The 15,222-nt window shown below is 62.4% G+C and overlaps 3 protein-coding genes across 3 annotated transcripts; 2 read left to right on the forward strand and 1 right to left on the reverse strand.

The window, feature by feature from the left end:
* Nucleotides 1–1,141: 1,141 nt before the first annotated feature.
* On the reverse strand, nucleotides 1,142–3,155 carry EMIHUDRAFT_436411 (hypothetical protein). Its single transcript, XM_005769795.1, has 7 exons — nucleotides 2,903–3,155; nucleotides 2,562–2,825; nucleotides 2,411–2,488; nucleotides 2,180–2,322; nucleotides 2,005–2,110; nucleotides 1,668–1,838; nucleotides 1,142–1,589 (listed from the first exon to the last, which is right to left on the reverse strand). The coding sequence occupies exons 1-7, from the start codon at nucleotides 3,125–3,127 to the stop codon at nucleotides 1,434–1,436; spliced, it is 1,143 nt and encodes a 380-aa protein (XP_005769852.1). The 5' UTR covers nucleotides 3,128–3,155; the 3' UTR covers nucleotides 1,142–1,433.
* A 751-nt stretch (nucleotides 3,156–3,906) lies between these two features.
* On the forward strand, nucleotides 3,907–4,798 carry EMIHUDRAFT_355902 (hypothetical protein). The gene has a single exon (XM_005769796.1). It carries the CDS (start codon nucleotides 3,978–3,980, stop codon nucleotides 4,452–4,454), a length of 477 nt encoding a protein of 158 aa, XP_005769853.1. The 5' UTR covers nucleotides 3,907–3,977; the 3' UTR covers nucleotides 4,455–4,798.
* Nucleotides 4,799–9,896: 5,098 nt separating this feature from the next.
* Nucleotides 9,897–11,862, forward strand: EMIHUDRAFT_464221 (hypothetical protein; the record flags this gene model as incomplete). The annotated part of the gene is made up of 6 exons (XM_005769797.1): nucleotides 9,897–10,482; nucleotides 10,601–10,690; nucleotides 10,794–10,826; nucleotides 11,313–11,349; nucleotides 11,427–11,496; nucleotides 11,841–11,862. Coding segments are annotated over exons 1-6 (834 nt in total), but the record flags the coding sequence as incomplete, so codon positions are not given.
* Between the last annotated feature and the right edge of the window lie 3,360 nt (nucleotides 11,863–15,222).

The following is a 15,222-nucleotide window of genomic DNA, read 5'->3' on the forward strand; positions in this document are numbered from 1 at the left end:
ATGGTCGGCCGTTGCTGACGGCGATGGCCGCGCCAATGCCGATGTCGTATGCACGCTTCCAGAGCTTTCGGCCTATCCTCTGGCGAGACGAGCCCTTGCTCTCCACAACCGGGGACAGGCCGGCGTGGTGAATTTTGTCGACTATGTCCTCTGCATGTCTGCGCTGAGCGGGCGAGCCACACCCCTTGAGAAGCTCCAACTCGCATCCAAGATGTACCTCGATGGCGATGAGTCCTGCACCTCGGATCCCGACAGTCTTTTTGACGTGCTCAAGCTCGTGGTGGGGCGGCGGTACTCCGACGCGGCTCTCGACGCCATTGCAGAGGACCTCCTTCAGCGTCACAACGGGGCACGGCTCTCCATTGCAGACCTTGAGCAGCTGATCACTCCGGTCGATCTCGCCAAGCTCACTCTGTGAGAGACGTTCCGCCCCGAGACATCCGTGCGCGGACTGCGGTTGTCCTCAACTTTTCGAAGATTCGCCCCACCCCACCCCCTCAGCCGCACGCCTGACGGTGAGCAAGTGCTGCGGCTCTGCTTTCAGTCCGCCAATCGCGGCAAGCAACTCCACGCCACGTTGGTCGCCCCCGACGGCTCAGGCATCGCAACCATCGATATCGAAGGGTCCAAGTCGTTGCGATCCTCAGTCGGGGAAGGGATCAAGGCTCTGGCTCAGGGACGCAACTTGGGTGATGAGGACGCCCCTTACCCTTCGATCCTTGTGAGCGCGGTAGGCCAGGAGTTCGGGTCATTCGTCGGAGGGACCAGGCAGTCGGGAAGTGGAGCTGCCGACTCCGGGAAGTGGAGCCGCAAGGACGGCACCGGCGGGGCTGTGCTCCTTGAGCCCGAGCTCGACCCGGTTTGCAGTTGTTTCGGCGGCGGCTGCGCCGTCTACCGCTCCCCCCCTGAAGTCTCCCGGGAGGAGAGCGTGCTGGGCAAGAAAGAGATCCCGATGGTGGTGGCCTTTGTCGCGGCGCCATCCGGTGCCAAGCCGGTCGCGGACAAAGTAGACCCATCGCAGCTGCCCGCCGGGCGACGTGGCGACGATCCACTGCTTGCCATCCTGCATCCACCTCGTCTCAGCTTGCCGGCGAGAGTTGCGCCGCTCTTTTTCAGCTTGCCTCTCAACAATTTTGATCTCTCAGATCTAGACGCCAAATTACACATACATCATGCTCCACTAACAGGGGATCACATAACAGGGGATCACATAACAGGGGATCACACCACTGCGCTGTACTCGAGCGTCGAGGGAGCCGGCGTGAGCCGTGATGCACGGGACTCGCGGGGCGGGGCTCCTGCAGCCCACCGGGGAAGCGGTGCGGTGTCGCTCGCACCTCGCAACCTCAAACTCTTTTGGCGCTCGTGCACCAGCGCGGGGCACACCACGCTCCGTGCTGTCCGCGCTCGCTTCTCTCGCGCAGCGGTCTCGATCACGCGCCGTTGGCGCCGTCGCTAGTGACGCTCCAGCGCACGTACCACTCGACGGCGTCGAGGGGCAGCATTACGAGCGAGAAGGGGAAGGGGATGCCGAAGCCGAACTGCCACTGCACGTAGAAGCCGAGCGCGGCGAGGACGTAGCCGACCGCCTGATCACACCGCAGGATTGTGAAACGGCGCCTGCTGCAGGCGGAGCACGAAAAAAGAACAATGGCGTCGCGAGGCGCCTCGTCGAGGTACGTCTTGTCCGGCTCGAGCGACAAGCCGAGGAAAGACTTGTGCCCACGCCGGTTGAGCCACGCACACACGCCGCGCGAGAAGAGCAGACCGCCGCGCAAGCCGGACTGGGCGGCGGAGACGACCTCCTGGAGCTTCCACGCAAAGTAGACGAAGAGCGCCTGCATTACCCAGGTCTGGTTCGGACTTTTGCGGGGTATGGTATTGTACACGAGAGTGTGTACGCACGCGCGAGGAGTATGGTATGGTATGGTATGGTATGGTGTGGGCAGGTGTGGTGTGGTGTGTGTGTGTGTGTGTCGGGAGAGAGACAAGGCGGAGAGATGCCTTGGTGCCCGTCTTGATGCCGACGGGCAACCACGCGCGAAACTCTGTGGAGAGGAGCGGCGCGACGAGAGGCAGGAGCAGCTTGCACACATAGTACTCGACAAACCTGCCACAAAGCACGCTCGTTGGCGAGGGAGGGCGGCTGTGCACGGGTGCGCACGACGCCGCGACGCACTGGCTGCACGAGAGGGCGAGGTTTATTGTCTTTGCAAACTGGACGCGCAGCACGCCCTGCACCGAGAGCCAGCCGACGTAGAGACCGCCCAGCGCCGCGGACAACCGCTGCGGGTCGCGCACCGCACCGGCAGCCACACGCACCTGGCGCCACGAGAGCAGCTCGGGCTGAGCCGAGGCTCCGCCGAGATTGAGCGAGTTGCGCCGAGACTGGGCGAGAGGCGCCGCGGGCCTTGCGCTCGAGCAGCTCCGAGGTCGGGATCTGGTTCACATCGGCGACGCCGTCGCCGTCCTCGTCCTTCGCGTCGTCCTAACAGAGGTAGGAGAAGGCTGACAGGGAGGTTCGACGCGTCGCCGCCACAAGTAACCCCTCCGCGTCGTTCCTTGGTCTGCGCCTCCGACATCGCCACCGCCTCCTCGTAGATGTGTTGCAGCTGCTGCCGCGTCGTGCTCCAGCCGGTCATGTAGAATGCCTCCGCGGCCGCGATTGAGGCGCAGTACCCGCCACCGAAGAAGCAGAGTCCGAGGCCCATCGCCGCCTGGAAGAGGTCGTAAGGCAACGCTGCGAGGAAGGCGTAGATGAGGCTGAAGAGCCTGATGTAGACCGGCCCGACGACGTTCAGCACTTTGATCAGGACGACGGCGACCTGCGGGCGATGCGGCAGGAACGCATCGGAACGCCGGCCGTCGAAAGGGTGAGGTGACGTGCGGCATAATCACATACCGGTGTGAGGACGGGAGCCGCCTTGAGGATGGCTTCGGCAATCTTTGGAGGTGCTCGCGACGAGATGTCGCTGACGAGGAGGTCGAGCCTGTCCTCGTGCGTCAGCAACGTGCCCGGCGGCGGTGGCTTGGGCTTGGGCGGAGGAGGAGAAGGTGGCTCAGTGATGTCAGGAGATGGAGCGTCGGTCTTCTTGCGGTCGGCGAGCTTGCCGAAGAGGAAGGCCATGACGTGTCCCAGCGACCGGTCGCGGGTTCTTCACCTCCAGGGCGCGATGAAACCAGGATGAAACGGAAAAAATAAGCATCTTGTGCTGCTGTTCGCGGCAGTGAGAGGCTGCTAGCGCACCACACACCTCTCCTTAAAATCCCTGTGTGGTGGCGGCGTGCCGTCCTCCCATCCCTCCCTTGGGTTGCGTGTTTTCTTTCTTTCTTTCTGAGAGGCTGCGGCGGTGCGAGGCGGGCTGGCTGGCTTCTATCTACCCTCCCTCATGTCCAACACGGTGTGGGCGTATGCGACGGCAGAGCATTATCACCGGAGGAACTGCTTGCTTGCCGACTGCTTGCGCTCACAGCTGCACCAGTGGCAAGAGAGACCCAGTGGCAGCTCTGGCTCTTCCTGGAACGAGGGACAGATGCATGGGCAGCAGCACCTCCTTTCTGACTCCCTTTCCGACTCCCAGCGCCAGCTCTGCTGCGACGCTATGGTGGCGACCTCAGCTCGGCCATCACGCTTGCAGCGCTCGGCTGCTTGCAGCTGCCCTGATGAGCAGTGTGAGCACCGTCCGGCCGGGCTTTGCGAGAGGAGCATCGCTCGAGCCCTGCAGTGCGCTGGCTACTCGCTCGACCTACGACCTGGCTCTGCCCTCGTCACGCATCGCGATCGAGGTGGATGGCCTACTTTTCCTGCTGCACGGCCGGGGCGTACTGATAAGCGTTCCATTCTACGAATGGAATGGCCTTTCGGTGAGGGGGTTGATGGGGCCCCAAAAAAAACCATTCTGAGTGCGGGTTCAGGCTCGTCGTGGCGTGCCGTCAGGCTGCGCGTCAGGCTGCGTGCACGGCTGAATAGACTGGCTATGGCCTCCTGCGGCCTGCCATCATGCTCGCGGATCTGCCAAGGTCAGTTCAACTACTGCTCACGCGCCCACGCGCTCGAGGCGGAGCTGTTGAGTGGCGGTGTTCAGGCGGACGCCGAGCCCTCATATGAGGTGCTGCAAGCGCTGGAGACGCTCGGCGGAGGAGCTGTGCCGACTGGGTTGAGCGACGGAGATCTCGCGCGGCTGCCCCGCAAGCGAGTCGTGCTTCTCCCGCGCCGGACAACGCGTGCGTCTGCAGGTCGACCTGCGGACGACAAGTCTGTGAACGTCGAAGCTGGAGGCGCGGACTGCCTGATCTGCCTGCAGGCCTTCACTGAAGGCGAGGAGCTGGTCTTGCTACCCTGCGGCTCTGAGCACACATTCCACGAGGGGTGTGTCATGCAGTGGCTCAGGCAGAAGCCAACGTGCCCCGCCTGTAACCGCGATTGCCGTTCGAACATCCCGCCGCAAAGGTGAACGTGTGCCCGAGTCGCACGGGCTCGGCTGAAACGGGGGCGGCCCACCCAGGAAAGTCTGAGTCGAGGAGGACAGTGCACAGGAACGGGCTTACTCTCTTCTTTCGCAGGAACGGGCTTATCTGCCGACTGTTGAGCTATCAGCCCGCGCCGCGCGTCGCGCGCGTCGCCGCATGTTTGGGGCTCGCCCGAGATGGCCAGTTCTCTCGCCCTCCCTGGCCCAGTCGGCAGCCGCTCTGGCCTCTGTGCGCCGGGGCGGCGTTGTGTTGGGGCATAGGGATCCTTTTGTTTTCTGTGTGCCATTCCGCAAGGTGGTCCAACTCGGTATGCTCCCTGGCCCGATTTTCCAGCCCCAGGGTTTGCTTGTTAAATTTGAATCGTGCTTTGCGACCGAGTTCTAAAATTCTTTTTGGCCCGAGCTCGCCGCCGATCGTCGGCCTGGCGCCAGACCGCAGACGCTGGAGGTTGGCCAAAGTACAGGTTTCGATCCGGGCCACCGCAAATTTTGATCAGCAAATTTCGAGGAGCGGCCGCAAATTTTGAGGTAGATTTTGATTGTCAAAACGTGTCCGTCTTGGCACAGGATAGAGCATATAGGCGGCGAACACCCAGGTGCGCAGGGACATCGCGACTCTGCCCGCTCGCTCGACCCTTTTGCCGCGAGAGGGCGCCGGCCGCGTGTAAGAGGTGGCTGGCGCCCTGAGGCGGCAATTGAGGGTGGCGTGGCTGGGGAGTGAGGAACGCTACTGGCGGCGTGACAGGGCCTCTCTCGATTGCGTGTGCCGCCCATCGGCACGCGGGTGCGCAGACATCGCGACTCTGCCGCTCGCTCGACCCTTTTGCCGCGAGAGGGCGCCGGCCGCGTGTAAGAGGTGGCTGGCGCCCTGAGGCGGCATTTGGTGGCGTGGGGAGTGCGGAACGCTACTGGCGGCGCGACAGGGCCTCTCTCGGTTGCGTGCGCCGCCCATCGGCACGCGGGTGCGCAGACATCGCGACTCTGCCCGCTCGCTCGACTCTTTTGCCGCGAGAGGGCGCCGGACGCGTGTAAGAGGTGGCTGGCGCCCTGAGGCGGCATTTGGTGGCGTGGGGAGTGCGGAACGCTACTGGCGGCGCGACAGGGCCTCTCTCCGCTGCGTGTGCCGCCCATCGGCACGCGGGTGCGCAGACATCGCGACTCTGCCCGCTCGCTCGACCCTTTTGCCGCGAGAGGGCGCCGGCCGCGTGTAAGAGGTGGCTGGCTGCCTGGCGCCCTGAGGCGGCATTTGGTGGGGTCAGCGTGCGGTGCTGAGTCTTACTCGTCGGCGTTGGGGCCAGATCCCAGCGCAGAACTCTGCAACGCTGGCATACAAACACAAGAAGACTAACCCTAACCCTAACCCTAACCCTAACCCTAGGTCTCAGCGTGCGGGGCTGAGTCTTAGTTAGTCGTCGGCGCTGTGGGGCCAGATCCCAGCGCAGAACCCTGCAACGCTGGCATATACAGACACAACAAGACTAACCCTGACCCTGACCCTAACCCTAACCCTAACCCTAAACCCTAACCCTAACCCTCTAACCCTAATAACCCTAACCTATAACCCCACCCCCCAACTCCACACCGCAAATTTGAAAGATCTTGATGAAAATCAGGCCCGACTGCAAATTTCTTCAAAATTTTCGCAGGCGCTCCGCGCCTGCAGATTTTGAAATAAATTCGACAAAATTGGTACCTGGCCCAAGCTGGAGGATGCCAGGCGCCCGCCCGACTTCTTTGCCATGGCCCATGCCGGCGAGGCCGAGGGCCCAGGCCGCCCTCCCCGCGGCTCCAAGAGCCCGCGCGATCAGCAATACCGCAGAGCCGTGCACGCGGCTCACCACTCACACTTGCTGGGCACCAACCTTTGGGTCCAGATGCCGACCCCTCTGCAAACAAACGAGGGGAGAGGGACGCCTCGCGATACTACGGAGGGCGGCGACCTCGACCGACTCGATGGAGGACCCGTCGCCAGACGACGCAGGGCAGAAGACGGTGAGGCGGAGCAGACGCGCAGGGCGAGACGAGGGAGGGAGCAGGACTTTGCGGAGATCAGCAGGAGGATGTACGAAGAGATTAGGAGCAGCAGGGACCCGAGGGACCATGTGGAAGACGGCTAGTGCTAGTCGTCTACTAGTCCCCCATCGCGGGAGGACGACCCCGGCTAGTCGCCGACCACACCCTCAACCACAAAGAACCCTGCACAAAGATCGTGAGGGCGGGGGCCTGTTCCTTTTTACCCATCTCACAGTAGAGAGGTGTCCGTTTTTATTTATTTATTTATGCGATACTACGGAGGGCCTCTCGACCTCGACCAAACGCGGTCAGACCACTCCAATCCCTACCACAGAGCGATGGTGGCTGGGTGACAGTAAAAGAAATTTAGAACAAAGCTCCCTCTCACGACACTGCTCTGGTGCGCGCCAGAAGAAGAATTTTACAGGCGCAATCCCCAAATTGGCCTCCCCGCTCCGGATGACAAATCAACAAAAGAAGACATAGAGCGCCGTGGTCGGAGGCGAGGGCGAGCAGCAAACCAAATCTCCGCAGCTCCCTCACGGCTCTACTCCGTCTCACGCGTGATCGCGAAGCGCAGCATGCACGCGCGAGATCTCGAGAGCGGCGCGACGACAACAATCCCTAACCCTAACCCTAACCCTAACCCAAAGTGCGAAGAACTCGGGGCGCATTCACCGAGAGGTGGCCTCGACGGACGGCTGGTTTCTCCATTCCGATCCAAGCGGCCCGTTCTAGGACCTGCACAACGGCTTGGAACAGATGAGAAAAAGAAGTCAATGGGAAGAGCACGATGCGGCGCGGGCTTTCAGACAGGATCGATGCATCCTGGGCTGGTGTCGCCCTCGCAGTACACCCTAAGCCCTGCCCCCCATTCATTGGGCTTAAGCCCTGGCTTGCTTGGGCGACTGACCGTCACTTCTCCGTTGCCTGTAGAAATGCCCCATCCGTCGCCGAAGCAATCGGAGAAGAAGCAAGGCGAGGGGTACGAGGAAGGAACATTCCTCGGAAGGACCCGGCAATTCTTGCAGTCAAACTCCTCGCCGGAGAACATGCTCCGACACTTGACGGTTTTGACGCGGTTGTTGTTGTGCATGGAGGGATTGGCTCCCACGTAGACCCCTCCACAGCACCGCCCAATGCCATTTCGCTCTCGCTCCACCCAATCAATAGGTCCCGGGGAGGGGCAAGGACTGCTACTGTAGTGGCCTCCGTACGTATAGCCACACCGCTCGCGGCCGGGAAGCTGGGAGATGGACTCCGCCCACGCACGGATGGTCGCCTGATCGAGGCCCCCAGGCGCTGTTAGGCAGGACTCCTCGGCGTCGGGGGTGCCGTTGCCATCGCCGTCTGGATCGAGGTAGTCGGGGATGCCGTCACTGTCCGTGTCGGCCGTGCCCTCATCGGCGTCGGGGAAGCCGTCGCTGTCCGAGTCTTTGGGCGGTGACGGAGGCGACAGAACAGGCGAGGAAGAGGGCGGCGGCGAGGGCGAGGCGGAGGGAGGCGGCGAGGGGGACGCAGATGGTGGAGGCGAGGGCGAAGGCGGGGGATGCAGCGAGGACGGGAAGCTGATGGAGTTAGTGCCCGCTGTGACTGCAGGAGGCGGAAGGCAGGGCGCTTCAGATAGGCGGCGGCGCTGCGTTGCGAGTGAAGGATCGGCAACGCGCTCGATCGATGATGCGTCGACGGCATCAGCGATGCGAGCTCCTTTTACATGGTTGGTTGGAAGTGTTGCCGCATTGAAGCGCGAGTAGGCAAACTCGGTGGAGTGGATACTCGCTACCTCATAGTCCGACGCCGTGCCCTCGATGGCGCCCTCGGCTTGTGCGCTGGTGGTGAAGTATCCCGACCAGGGGTAGTGGTCCTTCTTGCCGTCCCGGCGATGGCGGGCGGCAAAGGATTGGCCGACGATGCCATGCGGGCGATCAGAGGCAATGGCGTCGCCACGAGCGCTAATGCTTATGTCTATGCGGTGCCGGGGTCCGGCCACGAGGCAGCTTCCAACCCACGGGTGGGGTAAGGACGCATCCCTCGGGCTATCACAAGACGGCATCCCCCTGACTGTGACTGTCCAGTTGCCAAATGCAAACGTGGCGCTTGAATAGCCCATGGCCATTTCGAGATCGAAGCATTTTTTGTGTCCGCGGCGGCCAAACTTGAATGCGTTGTGGAGGCAGGTGCCGTTGATTACCCGCCAGCCGAAGTTGTCCTCGTTCAGCTCCGACGCCCAGAAGGAGGCCTTGGCAAATCCTCGGTTTGCGAAGCGCGCGACAATGTGGGCCTCGGTGAGGAAGGAGCCATTCACTGTGAGGGTGCCCTCGTATACCTTGAAAACCGCCTCCTCTGTCTTGACGTTAAGTGTAAAATTTGGTAAGGACAAGAAGCTGTACAGCGCATTGTGCTGGCCGCGGAAATCTGCAGAGCCGCCGTGGGCAAAGTTGAGATGCGGGTCACGAAACACCTCTGCGCTGAGGTCGCATGCGGGGTTGTCCGAGGCCAAAGACACACAGCAGAGGGCCAGCATGCTGAGGAACCGCGTCAGCTAAGAGCCGTCGACTTGTGAGCGCAGGCGCGGTGGTGCTTCCTTCAGGCTGTTTGTTCGCTACAAGTGCTTACGATCGGCTTCTTCGTTTATGCCTTATGCGGCTACTACTTCTACTACTTCACCTTCACTCCCTTCCTACATACATACATACTCCCACCACTGACTCCTACTACTACCACTACTACTACTTACTAATATAGTTTGTAGGTATGTTGTTATATAGATATACTCGAGTAGTAGTAGTCGTACCATACCAACCAACAGTTAATAAGGCAAGCATGTGACCAGACGACGTACTCCCACCCCTCCCTGCCTTGACAACAACAAAACAATCTGCCTTGAGCCTCGGTGCATTCCTGACGTACTCCCACCCCTCTGTGTGTCTCGCGCCTTGCTCACAGAAAGAAAGAAAGAAAACAGACAACCCAAGGGAGGGATGGACGGCACGCCGCCACCACACAGGGATTTTAAGGAGAGGTGTGTGATGCGCTAGCCGTCGCCCACCCTAGGGAGTCTGCCTCTTCCTATCTCTCTTCGCAGTCTCTCGCCGCTTCTCGCTGCAACCTTCATGCCACCTCGCGGTCGTCCCACTCTCGTCTTGGAGCACTTGGAGTGCAGTCAGTAACCTCACATCCAGGGCCGGGGAGCTAAGAAGCGCACCCAGTTGGCCGGACGCTCGGCATCGGGTTACGGGCTAGAGAGCCCTAGCCCCGGGGGTGCGCGGTCGCAGGGCCATAACACGGGTCTCCGAGGCCGTGCTTTTTCGGTCGCAAAAAGTCGACGCCAGAGTCGACTCGTCCACCATCGCAGCACCACGGGGCGGTCAAAAAATCCGCTCGCGTCTGCTGTGAGGAGTACCAGCGCCGCACCAAGATGCCAGGCAAGCGGCCGCGCACCGCGGCCGCCGCCAGCAGCTTCGACGAGAGCCTCGACGATCTCGAGGTGGCGGTCGCGCGGATTAGCGGCGCCGAGCCGCACTCCGTTAGTGCCGATCAACTGCGGCGGCTCAAGGAGCTGAAGCATCTCCTGTTCCGTAAGGAGATGGAGGTTGATTCGCTGGCGCGCGCCAAGAAGCGAGCGCGCGTGGCTGCAGAGGTGGTGCTGCCGCTCGACCTCCTCACGCACGCCTTTTTGCCGCTGGATCTCAAGTACCTTGTCGCCGCGAGCCAGACGTGCCGTCACTTCAAGCTCGCCGTCAGCCGCGCAGTGACGGTGCGCGGCAACCAGATCGGGCTGCGGCAGGGAGACGCGGAGAAGCTTAGTCTCAAGACGCTCGCGCCGCTGGAGGAGAAGGCCGCTCAGGTGCGCGCGCTGATGGCGTCCATCGACCAGCGGTCGAGCCAGCAGCAGCTGATTCGCCTCCTATCTGCGCGGTCGGGCGGCAGCAGGGAGGAGCGCGCCCTGGGGCCGCTGCTGCTCTGCCGGCACGAGGCGGCGCTGTGGGCGCGCGTGGAGGTTAGAGCCCCTCCCTCCGGCACCACCCCACCCGCCCTCCCCTCCAGCCCACTCGCCAACGCCACCGCCGTATCCAACTGGTCGCGCCGCCACACCACCTGCGCTACCGTGCGTGGAGGCGCTCGTCAAGAAGGACGCGCACCGCACCCCTCGCGCGCCCGACACCTTCTTCGAGGACCTGAACTTCGAGAATGGCGTCGCCGACCAGGTAGGGCGAGACACAGAAACCTCCATACTAGAGCCTCGAATCCATCGTGTAGAATGATGCGTGCCGGCCGTTTGAGCTTCTCCCACGACTGTTTCCCGACCAGGCGAACGCATACGAGACCTACCTCGACTCGCTGGTGCACGGCCCAGCCCCCCCCCCCACCCCCCCTCCCCTGCCCCCTCCCCTGCCCCCTCCACTGCCCCCCGCTCGCCGCGGCAGCTGCCAGACTTGCCTCGGGGCCGCTCTCCTATGGTTTAGCGCATCTAACGTGGAAGGGGAGGGGTATGTTGGGAGTACCCTCAGGGAGGAGACTTGACCGGAAGGCTCTGGTGTGGTGGTGGCCGGCCCGAGTGATAGACATGCTTCCGACGGGGTTGGGTTTGCCGCCGCCGGAAGGGGCCGAGACCGAGCGGTGGCACCACACGCGCAGCACACTCCACGGCCGAGAGTCAGCAGCGCACTCCACGCCGCGGGGCACGAACACGCACACATGGCTTTCCACCCGCCCGGAGGGGCAAAACTGTGCACGGTACCATTGCCACCACGGACTTCACCACCGCCCTTACCTGGCTTTGCCGCGGCCGCCGCCTTTACCGCCACCGCCCCCCCCCCCCCCCCCGAGGTTCCCGAGCTTGATCACCTCCTCTCGCTCCTCTCGGGCGCGACAGCGCTCGCGTCCGCAGCGACGGTGTGGGGAGAGACGCCGCTCACACCCCTCGAGCCGTCGTATGAATAGGCTTGACGCGCCGCGCGACACGCGCCGCCGACTCCGCTCTCCTCGTCTCGCACGCGCCCACCCTCGTGCAGCACGGCCGCCCTAGATGCCTCTCCTCTGCGCCTTACACTGCCGTCGGCCGTGACTCACTCTTCTCTTCCTCGCCTGTCCGGGAGGTGTACTAGTGCGCACGGGCGCCTAGATGCGGAGAGGGGCGTGGCGACACGCACGCGCGCGCACACGCACGCACGCACGCACGACCACCAGAGACAGCGCGGCATCCGGAAAACCACCGCCACTGCCTCGTCTGTATCACTGCCTGCCTCGATGTGTGTATACCCGGATGCTTGCTCTCACTGGCGCACTCACTGGCTCAAACTCGTCGCTCCTCCGTGGATGAGTGAACACGACTGAGGAGTCCATTCACCGTTGTAGGCTCGTCACCGCCTCCGTCGACGAAAAGATTGCCTGTGACGCGTTCTCGATCTGCCGCTTCCGCGAGCGCGTGCCCGAGAACGCCCCCTTCACGCGCGCCTGCTCACCGCAGAGGGCGGGTCCAGAAGCCGCACGTTTTGAGACCCCGCGACCGCCGCCGGGCAGGCGCGCTTACTTGGCCGCTGACCCGCAGTTGGGCAGCTTCAAGCGGATGCTCAGCCTCGCCGGAAGGGAGAACGAGCCGCGGCGCGACAACTTCCATAGCGTCGACCCGTCGCCGTCGCGCTCCCTCGTCAGTCTCGTCCTCATCCACGCGCTCAAGGCGCTGCCAAAGGCGCAGCCCCCCCCCCCCCCCCCCCCCCCGACCTCTGCTGAAGGTCCGACGCGATGCGCGGTTCCAGACATGTCATGTACAAGCCGTGAGGGCGTGCCACGCGCCGTCAGAAGCAGAAGTATAGTAGCACGAGATCGGTAAGGTCTCGGTGTGGTCACTCGTTTGCTTTTGTTCGCTCCAGCCCTGCGGGTCTTCATACATCATAGTAGACCGGAGGGCTACGAACTTCGAAAAAGCGCAAGCCTTTTTCACACACGGACACACACCCCCCGGCCCCGCCGCGCGCACTCCTCCAGGGGGGCTGCGTTTTTGTGTGGTAGCTATGGGCCATGGCCTACGTCAGTATGCGACGCTCCGCGCTCTCAGGGGCACACAGAGTAGCCAACAAGCATGACGAATTAAAAGTGGCCGAGCGCGCAGGACTCCAGGCCCGGCCCCTCTGCGCCCCTGAGCTGTAGTACCCGCCACCCCACCCATCCGGTCCCCCGACCTACCACCCCATAACTGACACGTGACAGCCTGACACCATCCCTCTCCCACCTGGTCTCCCACGCCCTGGACACACAGCAAACGCCTCGTTCGGGTCCGTTCGCGAGATGCAGGCAGTGGTACCGAGCGCCCCCTCGCCCTCGCTCGCCGCTCGGGGACTGGTTGCCTCTAGACGACGCAGGGCAGAAGACGGTGAGGCGGAGCAGACGCGCAGGGCGAGACGAGGGAGGGAGCAGGACTTTGCGGAGATCAGCAGGAGGATGTACGAAGAGATTAGGAGCAGCAGGGACCCGAGGGACCATGTGGAAGACGGCTAGTGCTAGTCCCCCACCGGGAGGACGACCCCGGCTAGTCGCCGACCACACCCACAAAGAACCCTGCACAAAGATCGCAAGGGCGGGGGCCTGTTCCTTTTTACCCATCTCACAGTAGAGAGGTGTCCGTTTTTATTTATTTATTTAAGCGTGAGGACACGAGTTCGAATTCGTAGGAGCATCTGAGCAAAATTGAGCCCGCTCAGGTGTGAACAAAAAATATAAGGGTCGACCAGGTTTCGAACTGGGGACCTCCCGCCAGCGGGAAGGCTTCCATCAAGAGACGCTGCGGTTGAGACGAGGTCTCCGTTCTCAGGAAACCTATATAGCATACCGGAGGAATTAGACACCACAGATACGCACACACCGACGCCCGAAGTGCCAAGAAGGACGTCATTAGTACGAAACCTCAGAAGGCCATGGGCGCCGAGAGAACATTCCCCCGAGAGGACAAAAAGAAAGGCGTCGCACCCCCTCCTTGCGCAGTGTCCCCCGCTATGTGTCGCCGTAATCGGGGCACGCTATATCCTGTGCAGTCAGGGCAAGCGGGGGCGAGGCGCAGTCCCTCTGGTCTATACTGGTGTGGTTCTGTCCCTAGTCTCGGAGGGGGGCAAAAAGATAAGAATATCTAATTTTGGGATCAGTTGAAGCCTAAAAATGGCTACAAATATAGCCACAGCAGCTGCTAGTCGTGAGCTGCTACTGTGTGGAAGAGAGAGGGCTTTCAGGAGCAGTATTCAATTTGATCCAGCTCAACGTTGCGGAGTAGTAACACTGTTCCGTTACCGTAAGCGGCCGGCGGCCGGCGGCGGCCGGTGCGGCACGCGGAGCACTCCGTGAGCGGTGACGGGTGCGGACGAGCGAATGAGAGGTCTCTTTCAGCGAGAGATAGGCAGTCCTAGTCTCTAATAACACATCTCCCACAGATAACGACCTCTCATTCGCTCGTCCGCGCCCGCCACTGCTAGTCGGGGCACTCCCGGCGTGCGGCCCGGTCCCGGTCGTCAACTCCGGTTGCTCGTGTTCACACCGATCACCGTCAGAACTCAGCTCCGCAAAGATTCAGTGTCTGAGACTTGGGCATCTTACACAACCTTTGTAGTAGAGCACAATGACACCCTTGGATCAAGTGGATCACTTCATTACTGGACCGTACTGGAGGGCCCCTGTTTTCGGCCGCCGCGGCCGGAGAGCACCCCCGTCGCCCCCGGGGGCCCGTCGACACCCCAGGGGGGGTGCGCCAGTGGTACCCGTCAACTTCCTCCCACAGCTCCCCGCAGTCGCGCCGCTCCCGTGCTCCGACCCTCGACGATCCAGATGCCTACAGCCCAGGACTCAGCTCCGACGACGGAGAAGCGTCGTCGACGGCCGACTACGCCAATCCGACGAACGGATCCGTCGAACAAATGGACGACTCGGTCGTCTGACCACTCCATGCTCGCCTGGGTGACCGGCGTTAAAATACCATTCATCCGTCAGAGAAGGACTTCTTTGACTAATGGAGAACCACCCGCCCGCCCCTAGTGATGTTGATACGTTGATGGCGCCAGCGCCTGCCGTTCCTGTTGACAAGTGGGGAGCAGACGGCTTCATACGAAGCTGCCCCCAGCAGGCGTCTTGACGGGTATCAAAAATTCTTCCCTACAAAAGAGGCCAACGGACCCGAGAATATACCTTCTCGCAGCTGCGAGACGAGCTTTCTCGGAGCGACAGCCTCAAAGAAAAAAGGGTGGATGGGTGGGGGGACGATCGCTGGTGAGCACCAGCGCGCCAAGAACGGTGGGGTGCCCTCGACCGCGCGTCCGAGTCACTTGGGCGGGCAGCGAGCGGCACATGGCGTGACACAGACAAAGAAATCGAAGTGTGGCGAAAAGAAATCAAATTGTGGCGAAAAATAAAGTCACTCGACAAGTAGATTTGCCCGAGGGTTAGCCCCGCGTACTACTCGGTGACGGAAGCGCTTTGCGAGACGCCTACCGGTGTGCACGGGCGCGGATGCGGGCGGGGGCGCGGATGCGGGCGGGGGCGCGGATGCGGGCGGGGGCAAGGGACGGGCGAGAGGCGGCGGGGGCAAGGGGCGGGTGAGAGGCGGCGGGGGCAGGGGCGGGCTGGGTGGCGCGCAAGGGCAATTTTTGGTCGTTGTTGGGGCGCGGGAGCCCGCGCTTTTCTTTTATCCGTTGTAGAATTCTCCCCCCCCCCCCCCTCCTCAACCAGAACTGTGCGTGTAGCCCCTTTTCCAGACCAT

Source organism: Emiliania huxleyi, assembly GCF_000372725.1.
Source record: "Emiliania huxleyi CCMP1516 unplaced genomic scaffold EMIHUscaffold_41, whole genome shotgun sequence".
Classification (NCBI taxonomy): domain Eukaryota; phylum Haptophyta; order Isochrysidales; family Noelaerhabdaceae; genus Emiliania; species Emiliania huxleyi.